The sequence below is a fragment of the Leptodactylus fuscus genome, chromosome 1 (genome assembly GCF_031893055.1).
Source record: "Leptodactylus fuscus isolate aLepFus1 chromosome 1, aLepFus1.hap2, whole genome shotgun sequence".
Lineage (NCBI taxonomy): Eukaryota > Metazoa > Chordata > Amphibia > Anura > Leptodactylidae > Leptodactylus > Leptodactylus fuscus.
This window is the reverse complement of record NC_134265.1, coordinates 257,135,651-257,159,620: the sequence shown is the minus strand read 5'-3', so window position 1 is coordinate 257,159,620 and position 23,970 is coordinate 257,135,651. Positions and strand designations below refer to the sequence as shown.

The window sequence follows — 23,970 nt, the reverse complement described above, 5'->3', positions numbered from 1 at the left end:
AATTTACATTTTAAAAAAAAGAAAATTGACGGATAATGGTTTTTACAAAATTGACCAGCGTTGATTGGCCGAATGCCATACAGTGTACAGCATTCAGCCAATCAACGCTGGTTCTGCTGGAGGCTCGTCTGTGAGGAGGCGGAGTCTAAGATCGGTCCACAGCAGTCTCCATTGTGGTCTGATCTCAGATGTAGCAGTGTTGAGCGCACAGCTCTGCTACACCTGAGATATAGCAGAGATGTGTCAACTCTGCTATACCTGAGATCGGACCACAATGGAGACTGCTCTGGACCAATCTTAGACTCCGCCTCCTCACAGACGAGCCTCCGGCAGAACCAGCGTTGATTGGCCGAATGCTGTACACTGTATGGCATTCGGCCAATCAACGCTGGTAAATGCATTCCTATGGGAAAAAGTCAGCTCCCGCATTATTAGTGGCATAATACAGGGACTTGGGCATGTTAGATGCCCCCAGGCATGCTTCCCCTGCTGTCCCAGTTGCATTCCAGAGGTGTTGTCATCATTTGCTGAGGTGTCATAGTGGACTTGGTGACCCTCCTAAGTCGAATAGTGGTTTCCCCTGAAACAAAGCTTTTTTCCCCATAGACTATAATGGGATTTGATATTCGTTCAAATATTGAGGGGCTATTCTAAACGAATATCGAATATTTCACTGTTCGCTCATCTCTAGTATACATATATAAATATAGAAATGAATAGTAGAGTCAGTATCAGAAACTTAATGATATATCTTATTAAGGAAATCGTCACCACTTATTAGGCTGCCCACTTCCTCCTCAGTCTGTATGTATACATAGAGGTTCTTCTTTGTATCCAGCTCACTCACAGAAGTCTATAGAGAGGGGAGGGAGAAGGCGGCTGCTGGTGGGTTCATTGAATTTACTTCCTCATTCTGTGCAGTGGTAGAGCATTGACTTGAAGATTCAGCAGTGTCAGAAAAACTCCCTGATACACAGTGTAAAATAGAGTAACAGCAGCAGTATATGTGTGTTTTGCAGCAGGCTGCCCCTCATCTCCTCCATATACTAATATATATAACTCCTGATAATTGGAGAAGTAAAGATATTTCATTAATAAGACATATTAATAATTCTATTCACCGGTACTATTCATTTGTGAAATGTTGTGTTACAGCTGGAGTTCTGCTTTATATAACACTAGCAAGAAGACCCGACTTCACACGGGTATATTTCATTTTTTGTTTGTGTAGTGGCCCCATAAGAATTGTCCAGTTTTGCACTGGTGTATTTTGTATATCGTTTGTGTGTTTCCATAAGCATCTCAATTCGGATATCAGTGAAAAACCTGCGATCAGTTGTTATGGAGACCTGGAGTAAAGCTGTGTGTATGTGACCTTGTGTAACAGTGTCATCCACAGCGCCCTGCCCCTTTAAAGCTGACATAAGGCAGTGAAGAAAAATGGCTGGGTTGCTATGGAAACCTGGAGTAAAACTCTAATATGTGGTACTCTGTGCAGAGCCCTGCATCTAATCCTCCGGCGTGTGGTATTGTTTGCAGCGGTGTATATGTAATCCTCTGGCGTGTGGAATTGTGTGAAGACACATGTATCTAATCCTCTGGCGCTTGGTACTGTGTGCAGACATGTGTATTTAATCCTCCCGCGTGTGGTACTATGTGCTGACTTGTGTATCTAATCCTCCAGCGTGTGGTGCTGTGTGCAGACGCACGTATCTAATCCTCCAGTGTGTGGTACTGTGTGCAGACGCGTGTATCTAACCCTCCCCGTGTGGTATTGTGCGCAGTAGCGTGTATCTAATCCTTCAGGGGGGCCACACGGTGGCTCAGTAGTTAGCACTGCAGCCTTGCAGCGCTGGAGTCCTTCGGCGTGTGGTATTGTGTGCAGTGGCGCGTATCTAATCCTCCATCATGTGGTATTGTGTAAAGACGTACGTATCTAATCCTCCGGCATTTGGAAGTGTGTATGGACGTGCATATCTAATCCTTTGGCATGTGTAACTGTGTATAGATGCACGTATCTAATCTTCCTGTGTAGTACTGTGTGCTGCCATGCGTATGTCATCATCTGGCATATGGTACTGTGTGCAGACACGTGTATCTAACCCTCCCCGTGTTGTATTGTGTGCAGTAGTGTGTATCTAATCCTCCGCCATGTGGTATTGTTTGCAGGTGCGCGTATCTTATCCTCCATTGTCTGGTATTATGTAAAGATGTACATATCTAATCTTCCGGCGTGTGGAACTGTGCACGGACGGGTGTATCTAATTCTGCGGCATGTGGAACTGTGTACAGACGTGCGTATCTAAACCTGCAGCACGTGGTGTTGTGTAAAGACATGCGTATCTAATCCTGTGGCATGTGTAACTGTTTATAGATGCACATATCTAATCCTCTGGCGTGTAAAACTGTGTGAAGACGCACATATCTAATCCTCCGGCATGTGGAATTGTGTGTAGATGTGCGTATCTAATCCTGTGGCGTGTGTAACTGTGTGCATTGGCGCGTATCCAATCCTCCGGCATGTGGTATTGTGTGCAGTTGCGCATAGCTAATCCTGTGGCGTGTGGATCTGTGTGCAGATGTGCGTATCTAATCCTCCTGCATGTGGTATTTTGTGCATTGGTGCATATCTAATTCTCTGGCGTGTGGTACTGTGTGAAGACGCGTGTATCTAATACTCTGGTGTGTGATACTGTGTGCTGACTTGTGTATTTAAATAGATAAAATAAGAGCTTCACACGAAAATGATGTTGGATAATTCGCCACAAGTGTTTTAATGGTAGAGTGCAGGTTACATAAACGTTTTCGGTCATCCGACCTTCGTCAGACTCTGCACTGTAAGGAATGCCAAAAATTGAAATGCTGCACCTAAGTGCCTGTATGTCAGCAGAGCAGAGGTAATCTCCACCAACAGCCTATCCAGGCCCGCTGTGACCATCCGGTCGTGATATGAAGAAAGACGCAAAATATACGGCCTAGTCGGCATGAAAGATGAGCGCTCATTCATTCCTAACATTCCTTTTTACTCTACGAGCGCTCCCATTGAAGTGAATGGGAAGCGCTCGCGAGTACGGCTCGGACTGAGCCGAGCGCCGGGCCCCTTCACACGGCGAGCCGTACACGCGAGCGCTTCCCATTCACTTCAATGGGAGCGCTCGTAGAGTAAAAAGCTGCCCATTCATTTCAATGGGGAGCGCTCGTATGCCGGCTCCCATTGAAATGAATGGGATGTGCTTTATACGCGCGGATTCTGAATGTGTTTTAACGTTCAGAATCAGTCACCGTATCCGTAGTGTGAAGGAGCCCTGGACTTGACAGTAAAACCCAGTTTATTGTGGATGTTGACTTTCCCTTTTAATTTTAGGGGCAAAAATTTTCAAGAAACGTGAAACTAATTGATGTGCTGAGTATTTAAGCCTGCAGTATTTCCATCCAGTGTGAACATATCCTTACTATAATAATAGACATAGTGTATGTATTGCAGTGTAAATAAAATGGCAAACTTGCTCTTAATAAAGAATGAGAGAAGAAAACTTCCCAAGTAACAGAAAAGTATTATTAGGTATGCTGAAGATGTGGGGTAGACAGCATAAAAAATGGCTGAGCAGCAGAAGATGTGCCATGATGTGTTTGATTATGAATGTACTACATCACGTATTCCCTCAGGATCTGGATTTAGACTTGCTTCAAGCCACTGGTGAGGATAACAGCCATTTATTCCTTGGGGATTTGTTCTTATTTATCTTCTATCAGTCGGCTGTAAGCTGCAGTGAAAAATGCTGATTTGTGGCATGGAGCATATTTTAATTAATTTAGAGAATTTCTTCCTATAAAACAATCTAGTTGTACATTGTGCTTAAATCTGTTCTGACACGTTCTTAGTGCTTTTGTAATTGCCCTTGTTCTTATGGCTTGATAATACCCTTCCTTTTAAAGCGTTATTACTTTTTTGATTTTCTGGCAGTATTATTATAATATGCTTTATTAACAAATTTTGTCTCCTTTCTGTGAATTCCTGCATTTCTTTAATCTCCCCCTTGCTTCTGTATTGAGAGCTGTTCCTGCCTCTCACTGAATGTTACTGTATATGGCGTTCGCGCTGTGTAAAATGGGCGGGCTTAACTATCTTTTTATGTTATTGCCCCCAAGGTCCAATAGTAAAGTACAGATTGGTAGTAGATTGAGTCTGGATTTATTGATTATACATTAGTTACCTTTGTCTTTTGGTTTGTTCTTTATGTATAAGGGTGACACTTCTCTTTAGATTTCAGTGGATGATCATCACTATAACCATACGGTATTATGATTTGGGTCAAGGCATTATACTAATGGGAAGAAGACTCAAACGCTATTGTAAACTCATATAGAACAGAAAGACAGAACCAAGAGGGAAACATGGTAAAAATTTACAAAAAGGAATACCTAATGAATGTCCTCTCAACTTTTGTTGTGATGTGTCACAACAACAATACCGCATTCATTTATTGCCTTTCAGGTTAGAGCTGTAGGATCCTTGTCACTATGTGGAAAATTCCTTGGCGTTAGAAAGGTGTTTGTTCTTTATATCCCCGGGGAGGTGTTTTTTTAATGTTCATTTTAAGTATATAATGTATACTTGAGGTTTTAGATGTGTTTTTTTATACTCCACTTGTTACACTTGACAAAGTGGTGCTTAGGCCCAAAACGCGTTGTGTTTGTAGATACCAATAAAGCCCATCTTTTGTATAGAATTTGGTAAGCATGGATCTGTTCTTCTTCCTTTTCTGGTTGTTTCATGGATCTAGTATAATCCAATTGACCAAAAGCTATTGTGGGGATAGACTCACCTAGAGGACCCTCTGGAGATAGTTTGCATACTGTAGAACGAAATAGCCTAAAACTGTTCTTGCTTTTAAAGAAATGGCAACGTTTCTGTTCCCGTGTTTAGGTTTTTGTAGGTTTAAAGTTTCTATTCTCTATTGTAGACAATCTCTATTATTATTTCCAGCCATTGTCTGCTGCTTCTTTCCCATCAATAAGAGCTGTAACGAACATCCGTAACATGTTTCTTGTAACAGAATAGATTAAGCTTACAGTGGTAGGAAAAAAGCATCAAAACCTGGTTTGATGTAACGTATAGGCTGCATGCTTTTCATTCCAGCTGCCAAGGCTTTAGATGCATCCAATTTACACCCTGTTATAGGTCAGCGAGCACAGATACAGAAAGAGCATAGGAAAGTAAGTGTCCAACACCAGCTGAGACCGTTGCTGATCTGTAACACTGTCCAGCTGATGAGGAGGGGAATTCTCATCTGCTTTTTCACCTATATGAAATAACTATACGAGGGCTGGACAAGACAGAAGGATAGGTGAGACAGAATATGTGAAGATATCTCACTATGTGGTAGATATGTTGCCATGTGTAAACAGTTGCAGTAGACAACAGTTGCAAAATTGTCTTTTGTTGTATAATCCCTCTGAAGCAAGTTATCAGATTTAGGCCCAGTTCACATCTGCATTCGGGGAGTCCGCTTGAGACCCCCCGAACGGAAACCTATACGCATAAAAAAGCACTTACCTAAGGAAACGAGCAGACCCCATAGACTATAATGGGGTCCGTGTGGTTTCCGCTCGGTTTCTCCATGTAGAGAGAAAAGTCCTGCAAGCAACACTTTTCTCTCTGCATGTTTCATGCGAAAACCACACGGACCCCATTATAGTCTTTGGAATCCGTGGGTTTCCCAGGTAACCGCTTTTTTATGCTTATAGGTTTCCATTGGGGGGGTCCCCAGGCGGACTCCCCAAACACAGATGGAAATTGGGTCTTAAAGGGGTTGTCCAAGTTCCCTTGTGTTTTTGGATACTGATGATTTATGCACAGGATATCATCTGTATCATCAGTATCTGATCAATGGGGGGGTCGACATCCAGACCCCACAGCATTCGCCTGATCTGGCCACCAGAAGCAGGTCTGCTCCTGTTCACTCCGCTCACTTGAATAGGGGCAGAGCTTCTTCTGGATGGTTTAGTCTATGTTGATCCAGTTGTCTATACTAGCCACTAGTATCTGGATCAACTGATTGGTGCTGATCTCTGACCCCCAACTGTCAGGTAATGTTGAACTATCCTGTGAATAAGTCTTCAGCAACCATGGTGTCTTGGACCACCCCATTGAGATAAAGAAAAGTACTTCTGTGAATCTATAGAAGGATTAGAGAGATGGAATAGAGTGGTAGATAGATTGGTTTGCTGCCTAATAGGTATGAGAGATTGATAAATATGGGAGTTGGATTGACAAATATGGCAGGTAGATGGATAGAAGGAGAGAAAGATGAATATTATATAAGATTTGAGAGCTATATAGATAGGTAGAAATGTGATACAAGGTAGATAGATATGAGAGATAAAATAGATAGTTAGATTGATATCTATCATGTCTATCTGTTATTTCTATTTCTCATATCAGTAGATATGAGAAATAAGATAAATTGTATACCTGAGACCAATATACCAATTCCATGGCTGAGATATAAGTGAACAATGCCCTTCCCCCATCCTCTAGATCTTAGTGCTCCTATTACACGTACTATATTAAAACGTTTGAGCACTTCACAATGTTTTATAATTTTAGCAGCAATTGTAAAATAGGACCCTGAATTTTGTCTTCAGCGTGGCTAAATGGATTTTATTTTGTGACATCTCTCAGGATTATGAATGCCAAAGACACATTAAGAAAAGCCTATTTCTGAAGTGGTGATTTACCTTCCTTTGCTACTAGGGGGCACTGTGGGACAATAAAAGTAGCCTGCGTGTCTGTTCTTTATTGTGGAAAATAAAAAAAGGAAATATTTTTAAAGAGACCCGGGCCACAGCCACATTTTCAGCCAGTTTATTTATGTTCCTGGTAAAGAACCAATATTTTTTATTATAGCAGGTATTTAGAATTTTTTTTTTTTTTACAAATTTGCATATGTAAAATTTTAAATAATTACATCATTTTTTCTGTATAATAGGTCCATCTTTATTTTCATTTTTGTAGTAGACATTAGAAAAATATTGACATTATAATAGCAGTCCAAATAAGAGAGTATTGAATGAGGCACTAGTATAAAGGTATACATGCCCATAACTTTTGTTCTCTGGCACCTGCTCAGCCAAGCATTATTTCACTAGCAAAGGGAGATGTGACAGTCAGACACGTTTGCTATTTGTTTGTCTTGGGAGGAAACAGAAGATAAAGCAGTACAACCTGTTTTATCCTCGTTTCACCCACCCAGGGTTGAAGGATATCAACAGGTTCCACCAACCATATTTAATATGATCACCAGCATTACATAAATGGTAAGAGCATTGAAAAGTTAAACGCTGCGGCAGATTTTATAATACTGTGTAAAAGTACTTAGACTAGACAGTCTAAAAAGGCCCCTGATTTTACAGATAGGTCATCAGTATCTGATCTGTGGGGGTCCGATACCCAGATTTTGCGCTGATCAGCTTGTTGTAGCAGCCTCCTGGAAGCGGTTAGTGGAAGGGCACCATGTGCAACATTGTTCCTATTCAGGTAATAGTAATGGCGCAGATGTCCTGTCCACTGCATAGTGGTGGTTCTGGGAAAATGCAGCACTGCTCCCTTAAATCTAGAGATGAGCGAGTAGTAGTCAATCGAATACCTCGCCCGCATAGGAATGCGTGTAATTGACCGAACACCAAGGGGTTAAACGCATCGAATGGATGCGTTTAACCCCTTGGTGTTCAGCTGATTACATGCATTTCTATGCCAGCGAGGTATTCAATCTAATACTTCTCGCTCATCACTACTTAAATCTGATGTATCTTAAGGCTCTCTAGTTACACCACCTATTTGTTGGCTTACTTTTCAACAAAAAAAAAAATGTGACAAAATTTTGGAACATTTTTAAAAACCAATTCGGTTTCTTAAGCCTATCCTATTTATGCAGACTTCCCAAAAAGACCCCCCCCCCTTTGTTGAGCAAGATGCAAATGTGTCTAAAATTGTTATTTCGGCATAACCCGTGGCACAAATTTCACAAGAATTTTGATACGTTTTCAATAGTAAATCTTCTCCATTGTACCCAATATGGGGCTGAAATAGTGTTGATGAGAAGCTGACTGTTGATAAAGAAGGCTCTGGATTGTCGTGTAGAGCATTTTACAAGAATTTACATTTTCGATTAGACTTCAGGCTGATTGTGACATTGATGACTAATCTAGGGCAGCATGGAATAGATCTTTCTTACTATGTAGTATGTCCAGGAATGAACAAACGTTGGCTCTTTGGATTGCTTGATAGTGTTCAGCTAGTGATCCTGCACCAGAGGCGTCCGTTATTGATACTGAATATTCGTTATTAGATTATGGCAAAGTTGAACCCTAGAAGAGAAATTTGGATATGCATGTGGGGTCATCAAAACAACGGAGCCTTCTAAGTGTAGTCAGGTGGTCTGTAAATTCATAAACCTGCCTGCATATTGTTTAACTTCATGACTTGAATTTCAAGGAACGAAAATTGACGAAGATCAGTCTCATCCACTAGCACCGGTATTAAAAGACCTTTTATGTGGTTGCAGATTTCTGGCAAAGTTCTACATTGGGGCCTCCCACTTATTTGTGTAGTACCTGGATAATAATGTTAGGTTACAGAAAATCTGATTTTATAAGGGACAAGCATCCCGGGGGGTGAGGATGCACATATACTTGGGGTTGTCCTTGGAACAAATACTGCTTCGGAATAGTTTTACACGTTGAATGGTGTACAATATCTAACAATACGACTAGATTAAATATCCCGAGGTACACCCACTCATAACCTCTTACATTCTTAACTGGAAGCCCCTAGTCTCTTATAGAAACTTTCTCACAGACAAGCTGCTCTTGTACAACACTTCTCTATTTAGTAAAAAGATCAAAAGAACGGCTGAACCTCCATATCTGCTACATCTGTATTATTCTATGGAACCACAGGTTTTTTTTCCCTGTAAGTGTGAACTGGCTTTTTGTTTTCTAACTTAGTAGCAGATTATGGTTCAAGGCTTCTGTTCTTTTACCTTCCTTTATCCATCAACTCCTAAGTATTCTCCAGATCTCTTGTATGCTGTTATTCTCCAGAACCCTTACTCTGTATGATATGTAAGATATTCACAGTGTGTGTGTGACCTAAGCACATGCTGCCTTCATTTATTTCAGTGTTTTTGTGGTAGAGTCACCAAGTACTTGAGTCTCTTCCACTACACTGATCATTGCACGGTTCCTTCGTCACTGTATTGCTGTCGGCTCAGGGGAGCATAAACTCTTTATTTATTTATTTTTTTTCCAGTGAACTAATACCTTCACCAGATCACTAATGTCACAGTAAGGTTGCCATAAATCGATGATCATTTTTATTAGTCCCTTAAACTATAAGCTTCTAGAAGTGATTGATAGATATTTCATTAGACACGTTGATTGGGACAAATCTTTATCATACGTATCGTATGTCAAATATAAGGTAAGAAAGATGGTGTACAATGCAACCGCCTCCATGAGTACAATGATCAAAACAATTTTTTTGCACTGGATTTTACATAATATTTTCCATCAGCAAAGAAGATGGTAGATCCAAAATTACACTATTATCTACCTAGGCGCAGCAGACCTGTCACTCGGACAGGACAGAATCAATGAGGTGACAGGTTCTGTTATAAGAGTGTTTCCTATTAAAATTAAAGAATGTACTTTGTTGCTTCCAAGGCTGGGGTCTTGAAAATGTATTTTTGCTGTGTTTTTTTTTTTTTGTGTGTGGCCTTAGCTGAAAATCTCTTAATCTGTTTTCATAGTGACTTCACTAACAGGCTGCTGTTAGTACAAGTAAATTTCCCTGGCTGTTGGAGAGTTAGTTGTACTGGGAGTGAGAGATTATATACAGGAATTGACAGATGTGCCATTCAGACATCTGGAAACGCAAAGTGAAACATATTACACCAGCAGCACAGTTTGATAAATAGAAGAAGAAAAAAGTTTTTCAGCTCACCGCATCCAGATACAAAATGAAATGTGGAAGGGACACAACGCCATGACACTAGTAGCTTATTTTTGATATGACCTTTTTTCACCCAGTTACCATGTAACTTTCTTTTACCTATATGAATAAAAGTTAAATTTTATACATACCCTTCATCTGTGGATCCTTGTTGATGCTGGATTTTACTTCCCTTGTTCCATTAGCACAGTTTGATAGGCTAGGCCAGTGATGGCGAACCTATGGCACGCGTGCCAGAGAGGGCACGCAGAGCCCTCCATGCTGGCACGCGTGCGGTCGCCCGGATCGCTCACCAACAGGGAATCCGGTACAGGATTCCCCGTTGATGAGCGATCACTGCCTTCAGTTGTATGTGCAAATGCACATACAGCTGAAAGCTGTCAGGGTAGGCCGCGGATCGCGCGACCGCGGCCTACACTGGCTGCAGAGTTTGACCTCTGCCCCGACGCGGGCGCGATGACGTCATCAGCGCCGCCAGTGACAAGAAGGTGGATGCCGGTGGCTCTTCAGGGGTGAGTATGAGAGTGGCTCACTGTGTATATGATGTTGGGGGGAGCGCTTATAATACTTGGTGGGGTGTATGATACTGGGGGGGAGTGTATAATACTGGGGGGGCTTATAATACTGGGGGGAGTGTATAATACTGGGGGGAGTGTATAATACTGAGGGGGCTTATAATACTGGGGGGAGTGTATAATACTGGGGGGGCTTATAATACTGGGTGGGGTGTATAATACTGGGTGGGGTGTATAATACTGGGGGGAGTGTATAATACTGGGGGGAGTGTATAATACTGAGGGGGCTTATAATACTGGGGGGAGTGTATAATACTGGGGGGGCTTATAATACTGGGGGGTGTACTAAAGAGCATATAATACTGGGGGGGGGCTATTTATAAGCACACAATACTGTGTGTGGATGCCACTGTGGAGCATATAATCCTGTGGGGGGGGGGACACCTACTGCGGAGCATATAACACTGGGGGGCTACTGTGGTACTGTGGAGAATATAATATTGTGTGGTGGGCCCACTGCAGAGCATATAATACTGTCTGGGGTTTCCTCACTATTTATATCACACAGTATCTGTTTTATAGCAGACGTGATATTAGTACAGGATGTAAGAATATTACACGGTAACTATAAAACAGATCCTGTGCGATGTAAATAGTGAAAATTAATTGTTCAAAGTACCAAATGCCGAGACCTTTACATTTCAGTACAATGTTGTTTGTATTATTGAAAGCTCTGTAAAGCCCCACATGACTGTAATTTTTGGTCAGTAACTGTCCGCAATTGTGGATCCGCATAGTATTAAGTCTATATTGTCGTGTTGGCACTCCGCGAAAATTTTGTGGGTTTTGGGTTGCAGTTTGGGCACTCGGTCTCTAAAAGGTTCGCCATCACTGGGCTAGGCTAACCCGAATGTAACGCCTTTTTCCCCATGAAAATTCAGGTCTCCATTGCCGATATATTCATTTATTTCACAATCTGTAAATGAGCAGTGTGAAGCACCGAGGGTTGCTCCATTGCTCCAAACCGCTACGCCCTGCTCTGACACACTGTGTAGGGTGTAGCTGGTTGGAGCAATGGAGCCGCCCTTGGTGCTCCAGACTGCTTATTTGCATATTGTAAAATAAATTAATATCTATGTAATGGAGGTGCGAGTTTTCATGGGGAAAAAGGCATTACATTCAGGTGAACCTGACCTATCTAACTTCCCTTTAAGGGAAATTTCATAGCGTCCATATAGAGTTATTGACACCATGATATTACTCTGTGGAAAGTATTTTCACATTTGGTTTTATTAGTTTTCACTTCTGAAAGCAACACATCCATTTGTGTGTCCTCTGTAGCATATTTGTGACAGCGACATTACTCATTGCAGAAGGGTTGTGTTTCTACCGAGAACAGATTGTTCCCACATTGATTGCATCTTTCTTGTCTTTCAGCTCTACGCTATTCCGTGGTTCCTCACAATGTTCACACGTAAGTCCCAGCTTTTCTATTTTGTTCCTGTGTTCTGTTTTATTGCTTTACGTCACATTTTTTTGTCCTTGTCTACAGGCATTCTTGACATTTGTATTGCATTATGCTTCAGTTTGTCGTGCTTGCCGATCATAGATATTAAATGTCAGCAGACACCCAGTTTCTGCAAGTTATATCACGCCCTGCACTGATATAAAGGGGTTAAAAGACTGTAGACAGAGGGAAGCGGATATGTCATTGAAACCGAGAGGTGGATTGTTGTGGAAAATGAATACGCTGAGTCTCTGTGGAATGAGAAGACTTTGGAGTAATAGGAGTTCAATCAAGGTGGAAGATTAAAACCTACAAGGCCAAATTCATGCCTGCTGATGTGGCTGTTTCATGGAGAAGGTTTCTTGTCTTATAACTCTACTAGTTTCTCATAGCGAGAGCAGGTCGAGTGAAGAACTCTTGTCAGGTTTGATTAAACAATTAATGCCTAGATGCGAGAATTGCTTGCATCATTCAAGCAGGAGCAGAATTTGCAAGTAAATCACGCTGCTTTTGACAGTGCCAGAACAAGAAGAGGATCTTCTCATTTAACACTAGCCAAAACTCCCTTTAGAAAGCAATTTGCACTTCTCTGAAATACACTTGAAATGAAAAGCCTTCTTTAATAGGTTAAATAAAAATCAAGACAAATGCTTCCCGGTTGTAATTACGAGTCTTTTGGAAGTGAATACATTTGTTCAGTCTTGAAGAGGACACTGGTGCTGTTATAATAATCTATTTAAGATGTTGGCATATCTTGTTATGTAAAGTGGCCAGCTACCGTGTGAAGGACTTAACACTTCCTTAAGTCCACTTCACAGACCATATGAATTAGTTATACAAGTATCCATGGCCATTGCTTAATTTGTCAATCACTATAACTTAAAGTGAGTTCCATTGTAGATATATCATTAGTCATTTTGTCGGGCGTCCATCAGCTAGCAGCTCTGTTCTTGTTGTGAAAGAAAGGACATAGAGTTCACTTTCATTGATAGGTGCCATACATGACCAGCAATCGTTTGTTAGTAATAGCTTTATGTCTTAGGTTAGAAGAATGGATCAGCATACAGCATTATGATTCCAAAGCAAATGGAAACACAATGAATCCCTTATAAATCCATCATCCGCCATATAGATCCATTGTACAATATATCCAGCCTAAACATAGCCATATTGTACCATGACTTGTAACTACTGTTGAAGCTATTAATGGGATCCTATCATTCAGATGACATTTTTTCTAAGTACCACGTCGGAATAGCCTTAAGAAAGCCTATTCTTCTCCTACCTTTCGTTGTCTTCTCCGCGCCGCCGTTTGCCTACAATCCCCCTTCTTGTCGGTATGTAAATTTGCTCTCTTGCAGCACTGGGGGTGGGCCTCAGCACTCAGACAGCACTGGGGGTGGCCCCAATGCTGCGAGAGAACTCTCTCCAGCGCCACCTCCTCTTCTTTAGCAGCGTCATCTTCAGCCTCTTCTTCCGGCAGTGGCTTGTAACTTCTAAGGCCTCTGACCTTGGGCAGAGCAGACTGCGCATGCCCATAGGCCACGAGAAAATGGCCACTTGCATAGTATTGTAAGCGGCCATTTTCTTGGGGCCTGTGGGCATGCAAAGTCTGCTCTGCCCGAGGCCTAGAAGTAAGAAGACACCGCCGGAAGAAGAGAATGAAAAGGCAGTTCCTGACGAAGATGGTGCTGAGAGAGTTCTTTCTTATGGCTATTCCAACGTGGTACTTAGAAAAAATGTCATCTGAATGATAGGATCCCTTTAAGGATTTTCACCCAAATTGTGAATATGGCAAGCTGAAGTTTGCCAATTATGCTTCATCTGTTGTTTTTGGCAGCCATCTTTGCAAAAGTAACAGAAAGTACAGCCATAGTTCTTGCAACTTCTTAGCAAATGGTGATATAAATTGATCCATCACAGATCCTTCTTAGACCCATTACAATTCTAACAGGACTGGTCACATTTCCCCTGCAAGTGAGACTTCTGGGAATCCCTAGTTACAGTGGATAGTACAGTGTGAAAAACATATCTCTGAAAATCTATGGGTATACAGTACTATACAGTTTTATGCAGGTGATGTAAATTGTTTTAAAAATAGAAGTGTTAGTTTATATATGTCAATTGACAATTAAGTGAATGAATAAAAGAGAAATCTAAATCACATCAATACAAAATAAATAATACACATTAAAAGGCCCCAAGAAATCATAAACCCTAAAGTATACCATTAAAGGAGTTTTCCGGGCAAAAAAAAAGTTTGATGTTGTCTGTTAGTGCTACTAATGAGTTAATAAATGTACCCATATACCTTTTAGCTTATCTTGAGTGATTTCTGGGTGTCTCTGGGAGCTGCTGGTATCTCCTGCTTTTGTTTTACATGCTCAGCTTCTTTCTATGTAACTTCCTCACTAACCCCTCTCACCTTTCTCCCCCGTTCTTCCTTTCTCCACCCCCTATACACTCCCACTCTGTCGCTCTAACTATCCAGTCCTTCCCTGCTACTTAGCCCAACCCCCGATCTATATAATATACTTTCCCTCCATGCTTCTTCTGGTTAGACAACTCCTCCTGTACTGCTCCTATACTCCTTCTTTTCAGCAGTGATGATCCACGTCTACTGCACATGCGTGGAATCGCAGTAAAGGTGAATTACTGGTGGCACGCTCATTGGAGAAGAGTGCACACAGCAAGAATTATTATAGAAGGAGGAGCTGTCTCGCCAGAAGAAGCATGGGGAGCAAGTATAATGGAGTGAATGGGGGGGAGTAGTAGTCATGATCTGTTTCTGGAAATGGAGAAACGGATTGTTACCAGATAATCAGAAAACATCCTTGGGGCAGTCACATGACCACCCCAGGGATAAGATAAGATAACCTTTAATAGTCCCACATTGGGATACGGGTCACTATACATTTTTGATAATTGATGTTATTTAGAAGTAGGAGGGGGAGAATATTTAGTCTAGTGTAGGGATTTCTAGTTATCCCAGTCAACCCCTTTTAAAGCTATCAGTATTCAATGGCTAACACAAAAAGTCTAACAGTAGGATAGCACTATATGGTTACCAGAAAATTATGTATTTTTTACTCTACTTTTTTTTTGTTTTGTTTTCAATACGCTATCATTTTGAGCGGCTGTTCATTGTATAACTATAGATACTAAATCACCTTCTGTTTGGTAATGTGAAGTGTCATTCTGCTAATTTCAGCTGTCACTCACATCATTGTAAATTGGCTGCACACCTCTTTGAAAGTAGCACTATCAAAGTAGCTGGCAATTGTCAATTTTGTTATTGAATTGACACAGTACCAGAATTTTAATTATAACCTAAATTGATTTAATAATAGATTACAACATGAACCCTGTTATTAAATACACCATAAATCTGCGCTTTAGCTCATAGTCGTTGAACTCTCTTTAATAATCTATATTTCATTATTATAGAAAATTGTATTGAAAACTCTAATTCTATCTATCTATCTTTACACACTGAATTATTATACTTGCCTCAATATCTCTACTTGTAGTCTATTAATGGTACATTTTTAATTATATTCCGATTTACAATAATTTACACCAAAAACTGGTGTAAATTATGGCTTCAACTCCTGGATAATGTAGATTTGACTTTCTGGCGCACAGAAGGCTAGATATGCATTCTTAATAAATTAGGTAAATTATTAATAAATATCTCATATGTCTCGGTAAAAAAAAAGCTGCAAACATTTTTGTAGTAACTTTTTGTAAAAAAGTTTTGGCCATTAATCTAATGCATGTGGCACTAAAAAGTGTCTGGTAATCTTTGTTGGATTTTTTCTCTAGTCCCCACCATTCCATAGTAATCATTTCTGTCAATCTAGGCATCCAGTATGTTAGACTCTGCACTGTCAGGTGGGCATCCCAACATATAGGCCTAATTAGTATGTCGGGTGCTCAAAATAACAGCACCAATTGCTCAGGAGTGGTGAGGCTAGAGAAACAAATCTACCTTTGCATCCTTTAAAAGGCACTGCTTCACTGATCTTGGAAAAGAGCTGGAGTTGGTCAAGATAGTGAAGACTCCTCTTTAAGGCTAAGGCCCCATGTAGTTTGCCACAGCAAAAAAAAAAAAACGCTGTGGAAAAAACCCTAGCGGCACTATGTCACATTTTTTCCCACGGCACGTTTCACAGAAAGTCTGCAAAGGTTTCCGTTATATTTATAGGGAAACCGCCAGCGTTTCCATAAGTGTAATTGAAATGCTGCGATTTCCGAAACCGCAACAGCTGTGGAAATCACAGTGTTTCCACTGCACATATTTTTCTGAAATGTGTGGATTGGATTTGCTAGAATCCCATTCTCTTTTCATTGACTGTAAAATGGTGCATTTTTTGCCGCACCCTGTCTGCCCTGGCCAAACTGTGGCGCTTAGGCCACCGGGAGCATCTACCTAAAGATTTATACTCATTGACAAAACAATGCAGCATGTATATACAGTTCCTTGCAAAAGTATTCATACCCTTGAACTTTTTCAAATTTTGTCATCCTACAATCACAAAATTAAATGTATTTTATTGAGATTTTAACTGTTAGACCAACACAAGGTAGCAGATAATTGTGAAATGGAATGAAAACGATACATGGTTTTTAAAATTTTAATCAAATAAAAATCTGAAAAGTGTGATGTGCAAAAGTATTCAGCCACCTACATCAATACTTTTCACTGCAGTTACAGCTGTAAGTCTTTCGGGGTCTGTCTCTACCAGCTTTGCACATCTAGTGACTGAAATTTTTGCCCATTCTTCTTTGCAAAATAGCTCTAGCTCAGCCAGAGTGGATGGAGAGTCTCATGTCTTTCTACAGATGCTCAATGGGATTTAGGTCTGGACTTTGACTAAGGATTCTAACACATGAATATTCTTTGATTTAAACCATTCCACTGTAGCTCTGGCTGTATGTTTAGGGTCATTGAATCTCCTTTCCGGTCTCAAGTCTTTTGCAGCCTCCAATAGGTTTTGTTGCAGGATTGCCCTGTATTTAGCTCCATCCATCTTCCCATCAACTCTGACCAGCTTCCCTGTCCCTACTGAAAAAAAACCTCCCTACGGCATGATGCTGCCACCACCATGTGTCACAATGGGGATGGTGTGTTCAGGGTGATGAGCAGTTTTACTTTTCCACCACACATAGCGCTTTGCATTTCAACCAAAAAGTTCAACTTTGGTCTCCTCTAACCAGAGCACCTTCTTCCACATGTTTGCTGCAACCCCTACATGGCTTGTGGCAAACTGCAAACAGCACTTCTTATATATTTCTTTCAGCAATGGTTTTATTGTTGCTACTCTTCCATAAAGGCCAGATTTGTGGAGTGTTAGAGTGATAGTTCTCCTGTGGACAGATTCTCCCACCTCAGCTGTAGATTTCTGCAGCTCCTCCAGAGTGACCATGGGCCTCTTGGCTGTTTGTCTGACCAGTGCTCTCTGTGCTTGATCTGTCAATTTAGGTGGACAGCCATGTCTTGGCAGGCTTGCAGTTGTAGAATACTTTTTCCATTTTTGGAGGACGGATTGAACAATGCTCCTTGGGATGCTCAAAGCTTGGGATATATTTTTATAACCTAACCCTGCTTTAAACTGTTCTGCAACTTTATCTCTGACATGTCTGCTGAGTTCCTTTAGAAGTGGGTGTGTGGGTGAGGTTGAGTTCATAGTGTTGAACTAGTGCTATGGTATCCCCCACAAAACTGACACTTTTGCTTCACCAACATTAAACCTATTCAGGCAAAAAAACAATTTTGGGGAGTGAGCTACTCTCTTGATGCTCAGGATATGTTTTTAACCAGAGTGTTTTCTATCGTTGCCCTACAATACAGTACCGACTAATATAGAGCTACAGGCTCCTCACTTCTCAGTTAGGGATTGTTCATACCTTATGCTGAGGGTAATTTATTTGGAGGAGTACAGTTTTCACGTGTGTTATCACTATATATATGGTTTTAATATTCCCAATAAAGAATTAGTTTTTTTGCCACTAAATTTACTTTATAACCTAACCCTGCTTTAAACTGTTCTGCAACTTATTCTCTGACATGTCTGCTGAGTTCCTTGGTCTTCATGATGCTTTTTGTTCACTAGTGTTCTCTAACAAACCACTGAGGCCTTCACAGAAACGGTGTATTTATACTGAGACTACACACAGCTGGACTCTATTAAAGGGGTTGTCCAGGATAACCTAAAATTCCTACACTAATCTAAACAGTCTCCCCCATACTACTTTCTAAATAACATTGATTATCAAAACTGTATATTTACCCATATCCCTGGGGCCGTCATGGGCCCCAAGGACATATTTTGATTATCTGGTGACGATCTGTTTCCCCATTACCGGAAACAGATTGTCACTACAACTCCCTCCCCCCATCCACGCCACTCATACTAACCCATCCATAGCTTCTTCCGGCAGGAGGGCTTCTCCTCCTGCTGTCTGTGCGGTGCACGCTCTTCTTCACTGTGCGCCGCCGCCTGTAATTCATCTCTACTGCGTTTTTCCACGCATGCACAGTAGAGGTGTCTCATCTCGTCACAGATGTTGAGGAGGACTACGGGAACAGTACAGGAGGAGGAAGGACTGTTTTGCCAGAAGAATGGAGGGGTAAGTATATGCTATGGGTCAGGGATTGGGCTGAGTAAGTAGGAAAGGGTAGGATAGTCAGAGAGACAGGGAGGGGATTCAGGAAGGAGGAGGGGGGTTAGTGAGGAAGTTAGAGAGCAGGAAGCAACATCATGTAAACAAAAATCAAAATACCAGCAGCCTCCAGAGACACCCAGAAATCACCCAAAACACTGATATAGGTATATGAGTGCATTTATTTACCCATTAGTAGCACTAACAGACATTTTTTGATTAAAAAAATTTTTGCCTGGAAAACCCCTTTAATTAAGTGACTTCTGAAGGCAATTGTGTGCACTGGATTTTATTTAGGGGTATCAGAGTACAGGGGGCTGAATACTTTTGCACGTCACACTTTTCAGATTTTTATTTGTGAAAAAGATTATGAATACCTTTGCAAGCCACTGTAAATTACATACATTTATATTCATGAATATAATAATATATGGAAGTGATTATAATGTTAGTTCAAAAGGATTAGTTTATTTGGGAAAACTTTAAGTCCTAGTACTCTGTTGAGCCACTACTTGCCTGGATACAATATGAGATATGGTTGTGCTTGGAGGCTTATGGGTTCCATATGATATTCTGCAACATATTTGCCTATAGCTGTGACAAATAGATTTGTAGATTTTGAACATTTATAGGTTGTAGAGGTTGGCATCTGGTCCCACAAATGCAGATTGGCAATATATCTGGTGACCAGGCAGGCCAAAGAAGTTTTTCAATCTGACAGAGATATCACTGGGAAACCCTTGCCCTGCCATGAGAGGCAACACAAGTAGCCACAGGATGACCTGCACATATCGCTGAGCTGTTATTGTCCTTCTTAGCACTACTAGGGTTGACCGACTTGTCATATGCAATGACTCCCCAGATCACCACTGCAGAGGTTGAGGCAGTGTCTCACTCCACAGCAAAGGCAGGATTGAAGTGTTCCCAAAAAGGCCTCCATACTGGAACTCAGCAATTGACAAATTGCAAACAGAACATAGATTAATTGTTGTTGATACAGGGGTATACAATAAAGGTGCCACCCATGTCTGGATGGTGTATGAGGAAGATATAAGAGTTTCTTCTGGTTGTCATTGGATAAAACAATCTTTTCTTCTGGTGGTTTGTCTGAGCCATCTGGAGCCTGTTTGCCATGTGTTTGTGATGTCACCTAGCCATCACTCCCCAATACCCCAACTTTTTTTTGGGTGTATCATAGAGGCATGTCTAGATGTCAACCTATATGTCTAGATATTACCTATTATTAAGAGATACACTACCAAAAAGTAGCCTTGGAGGGCCTTTTTGTAGGGGAAGCACTTTTACACCCTCTCGTGGCAAACTTAGTGTCTAATAATTTACATATCTGATATAACTGCATGCCACAGTTTGTTGGAATTTGTCATTTTTTTTCTGGGTGTGTTGTTTTTGTTTATTTTTAAAGAGTCTATTTCCATGTATGTCATTACAATATCCTATCCTATCCTACTTCCTACTAATATAAACGGCTGAACGGATTTGATTGAAATTTGGCACATAGATAGTTTGTAACCTCATTTAACACATAGGCTACTTTTTATCCCGGCTTCATGACTGTTATGAATTTATGTTCACATACTATATTACACTGCTCTTGGCAGCAGCTGATAAAGCCAGGTCTGTTATCTCTCTGTGTAAACACACAGTTTAACCCTCAGTGGATTGTGTACACCTGATGGGAAAATACCTTTAATCCAAATTCGCAGTTTGCTACTTTTTAAACATGACAGGAAAAAGAAAATCTAATTTGTTGCAAAATTCTAAAACAACGAGAGCTATGAAGGTAGCCAGAAGTCACAGACTTCTCCTCCAGCGAAGCTGAGGGGGATCATCAGCGCCAACAACACGCTCATTATATGGCGTCCCAGCGAGCTGCTGAGATGCCGAAACAATCATGGGCACAGCGCGAGGAATGAGTTCAGCGGCAGGCCAGCTTGAGAGCTGCCAAAACACCGGCGCAGGCGGATCATCAACACTAACAACACGCTCATTATATGGCGTCCCTGCGAGCTGCTGAGATTCCGGAACAATCACAGGCACGGCGTGAGGAACAAGTTCAGCAGCAGGACAGCTTAAGAGCTGCCGAAACGCTGAAGCAGGCAAAGCATCGACGGGAGCAATTTGCTGAATATAGGCGGATCATCGACGCCAACAACACGCAGAGGCTAGTTAAAGAATAAATACACTTTTTTTCTTTTATGCAACACAAATTACCTAAAAATTATTATATTACCGTGTGTGCGGTGGCTCATTGATAATAAGTATACTAATAAGTAAGGCCGGGTTCACACAGAGTATTTTGGTTCGTAATGTGGAACGTAGACGCAGCGGGAGCTTTTGCGGGCCATATATGCTCCTATTGTTTTCAATGGGAGCCGGTACCGTATACGCGGCGCTATTTTGCGGCCGTGATTTAGCGGCGGCCGCAAAATAACGCAGCGTATATGGTACCGGCTCCCATTGAAAACAATGGGAGCGTATACGGCCCGCAAAAGCTCCCGCGGCATCTACGTTCCACATTACGAACCAAAATACTCCGTGTGAACCCGGCCTTATACTGAAAACTGGAATTATTGAAGCAAGGCACATTTCCAATGCAGAACACATATAAAGAAGAGGATTGCATGCACTTAATTTCCCAAAGCACATTCCTGTTTTTAAGATGTGGAAATGGCCAGGAAAGCTAAATCCCCCCTTCAAGGAATCCTCCACATTAATGATTGAACACAAACATAATGATTGAACTCTTGTCCTTCCTATTTTCTCCCACTGCAAGAAAAATTAATTTCTGTCGTTGTAAGGCCAGCTCCATTGTATACCAGCGGTGAACTCTCACCTCTCTGTTCATTTGTGCCAGGCATGGAAGCACGGATGTGATGAGCAGCATTAATAAGAGGAGATAAAAGATGCTCCGGCCTTTGAGTCTAGTGAGATGCAGCAGCATGTGTAGCGGGAATGTGCCGATTGCTCTTGAGGTTACAACGGGGCAGCAAGTGGAAGCTTCGGAATATCAATTGTGAAAATCATGTTATACTCTTGAGCTTCCAATGCAATGTACTGCCTGAAATTTACACTTATTACTTTTCTCTTTTGAACATCTTAAGAGAAAAATCATTCTGAATATTTCTTTTTTTTTTATTCAGTTTTTCCTGGAAAGAGATTTTATTCATCTATTTCATTTTTGAAAATGTAAAGGTATTATCGTTTGCATACAGGAAACTGAGATGGCCCCCTTGAGAAGAGAGGGCCTAGCATAGTCTATGTGGCTGTGTAACCTTGTATGGGTCTACCTTTACCTCAATCGCTGTAATATTGGCCACTGTACCTTTAGCAACTGTCTCTCAATCATTACACCTGATGTTGTGGTTGGAAGTGGAGGTGCCCTTTAAGAGGAGGAGTCTGAATTTTTGGTTCCATCTTGCAGTCATTTCAGTATGATCTGTGTGCACAAGAGCATGGCAAAGGACAAAGCATACAAGTGATTCGCAGGCATGAAGAAGGGAGTAGGTTTATTCCAAGAGGCAGTGGTGTAACTAGGAATGGCGGGGCCCTGTGGCGAACTTTTGACATGGGGCCCCCCCGACCGATGCCGAAGACTTCGACCAACCCCCTCCTACGCATTCCTGCGTGCTGTATTATGCCCATACTGGCCCCTGCACATAGTATTATGTCCCTTAGTGGCCCCTGCACACACTATTATGTCCCTCAGTGGCCCCTCCAAAAAGACCCCCGAGTATAATGATAGCAGCGGTAGCGGCTGTCACCGGGCCCCTAATGTCCCGGGGCCCTGTGGCAGCTGCCTCTGCTGCTATGGCGATAGTTACGCCACTGCCAGGAGGGATAAAAGAGCAATGACACCAGTGCAGTGTTCTAAGAAAGGAACTTCCAGAATTTGATATTTCATGGGGAATACAACAGAGTTGTCATAAGAGATGACAGCTCACCTCTAAATAAATGGTACCGGAGCCAGTACTATGGAATTCTGCTATCACTAGACTGCGTGTCGAACTCAGTGAAGTTTTTTTGGAAGCCAATGTACAAAAATTCTACCAAAGATGGCATATGTGGGAGATCTACTTTAATCTTTCTAGTCAATTACATACATATTTCTCAGCATGAATTAAATGTTTAATTATACTTTGGGCAGGAACTTTCTTTTGTGATGTTAGAGGGATAACTTTACCTTGCTTTATCATATTATTTGAGTTTTATAATGTTTTAAATACTTGTGTGTTGAATTTTAATGTTGTTTTATTCTCTTCCCGTTATCCTCTTGTCTTACAGATGTTTTTCCTCTTCACAAGATCTTCCATTTGTGGGATACCCTGCTCTTAGGGAATGCCTCTTTTCCTTTCTGTATTGGGGTGGCAATTTTACAGCAGCTCAGAGTCAGGCTTCTAGCAAATGGATTTAATGAATGCATTCTACTATTTTCAGATTTACCAGGTAAACCATTGCCATAAAATTTAAAAGAATTTGATGTCTGCAGATAAAGCCACATGAAAACATGATGTATTAGTTCTCATCAAAGTTATGGATTTGACAGTAAATTTATGGTTTATTGCACTGTAAAAACATGCATATTTGTAAGTACCGTATATACTCGAGTATAAGCCGACCTGAATATAAGCCGAGGCCCCTAATTTTACCACAAAAACTGGGAAAACTTATTGACTCGAGTATAAGCCTAGGGGGGGAAATGTAGCAGCTACTGGAAAAATTAAAAAATTAAAGGGAAAGGGTGTTTTGGTCGTCTGTCTGCCCCCTCCCTGAGCTTGAGGACTGTTTTTTCTTCCCCCACTTGGAATCCAGCCTGGCTGAATATAGGGTATCTGCAGTGCTCCTATTAACCCCTTCCCAATGTAACAGGAGCACTGCAGATACACTATATTCAGTAGCCCGGGCACTTTCAGACACAGAGATACCTAATGTGTATGTGTTTCAGTCATTTTCTACTTTTATATGTATTCTAGGGAAAGGAGTGATTTAGAACTTTTACTTTTTTTAAATCTTTTTTTTGCACTATTTTATGGGAGATTCTATACATTGATATTGTGGCTGGTCATAGACCCTTCCCCTCCTTAAAAAAAAAAAATTATTATTTTTTTGCTGACTCGAGTATAAGCTGAGGGCTGGGCTGAAAAATTCGGCTTATACTCGAGTATATACGGTATGTTAGCAATAGTAGGCCCATGTATCAAAACTGTCCTGGAGAAAAAATGGAGGTGTTGTCCATAGCAACCAAATCA

At 41.2% G+C, this 23,970-nt stretch overlaps 1 protein-coding gene across 1 annotated transcript in view; it reads left to right on the top strand.

Annotated features, from left to right (window-relative positions):
* Positions 1-23,970, top strand: part of TBCK (TBC1 domain containing kinase) — a 202,627-nt gene that overhangs the window by 84,474 nt on the left and 94,183 nt on the right. The window contains exons 21-22 of the mRNA XM_075286109.1: positions 11,968-12,004; positions 23,006-23,167. Coding sequence (XP_075142210.1) covers positions 11,968-12,004; positions 23,006-23,167 — 199 coding nt within the window. The remainder of the gene's footprint in view (positions 1-11,967; positions 12,005-23,005; positions 23,168-23,970) is intronic.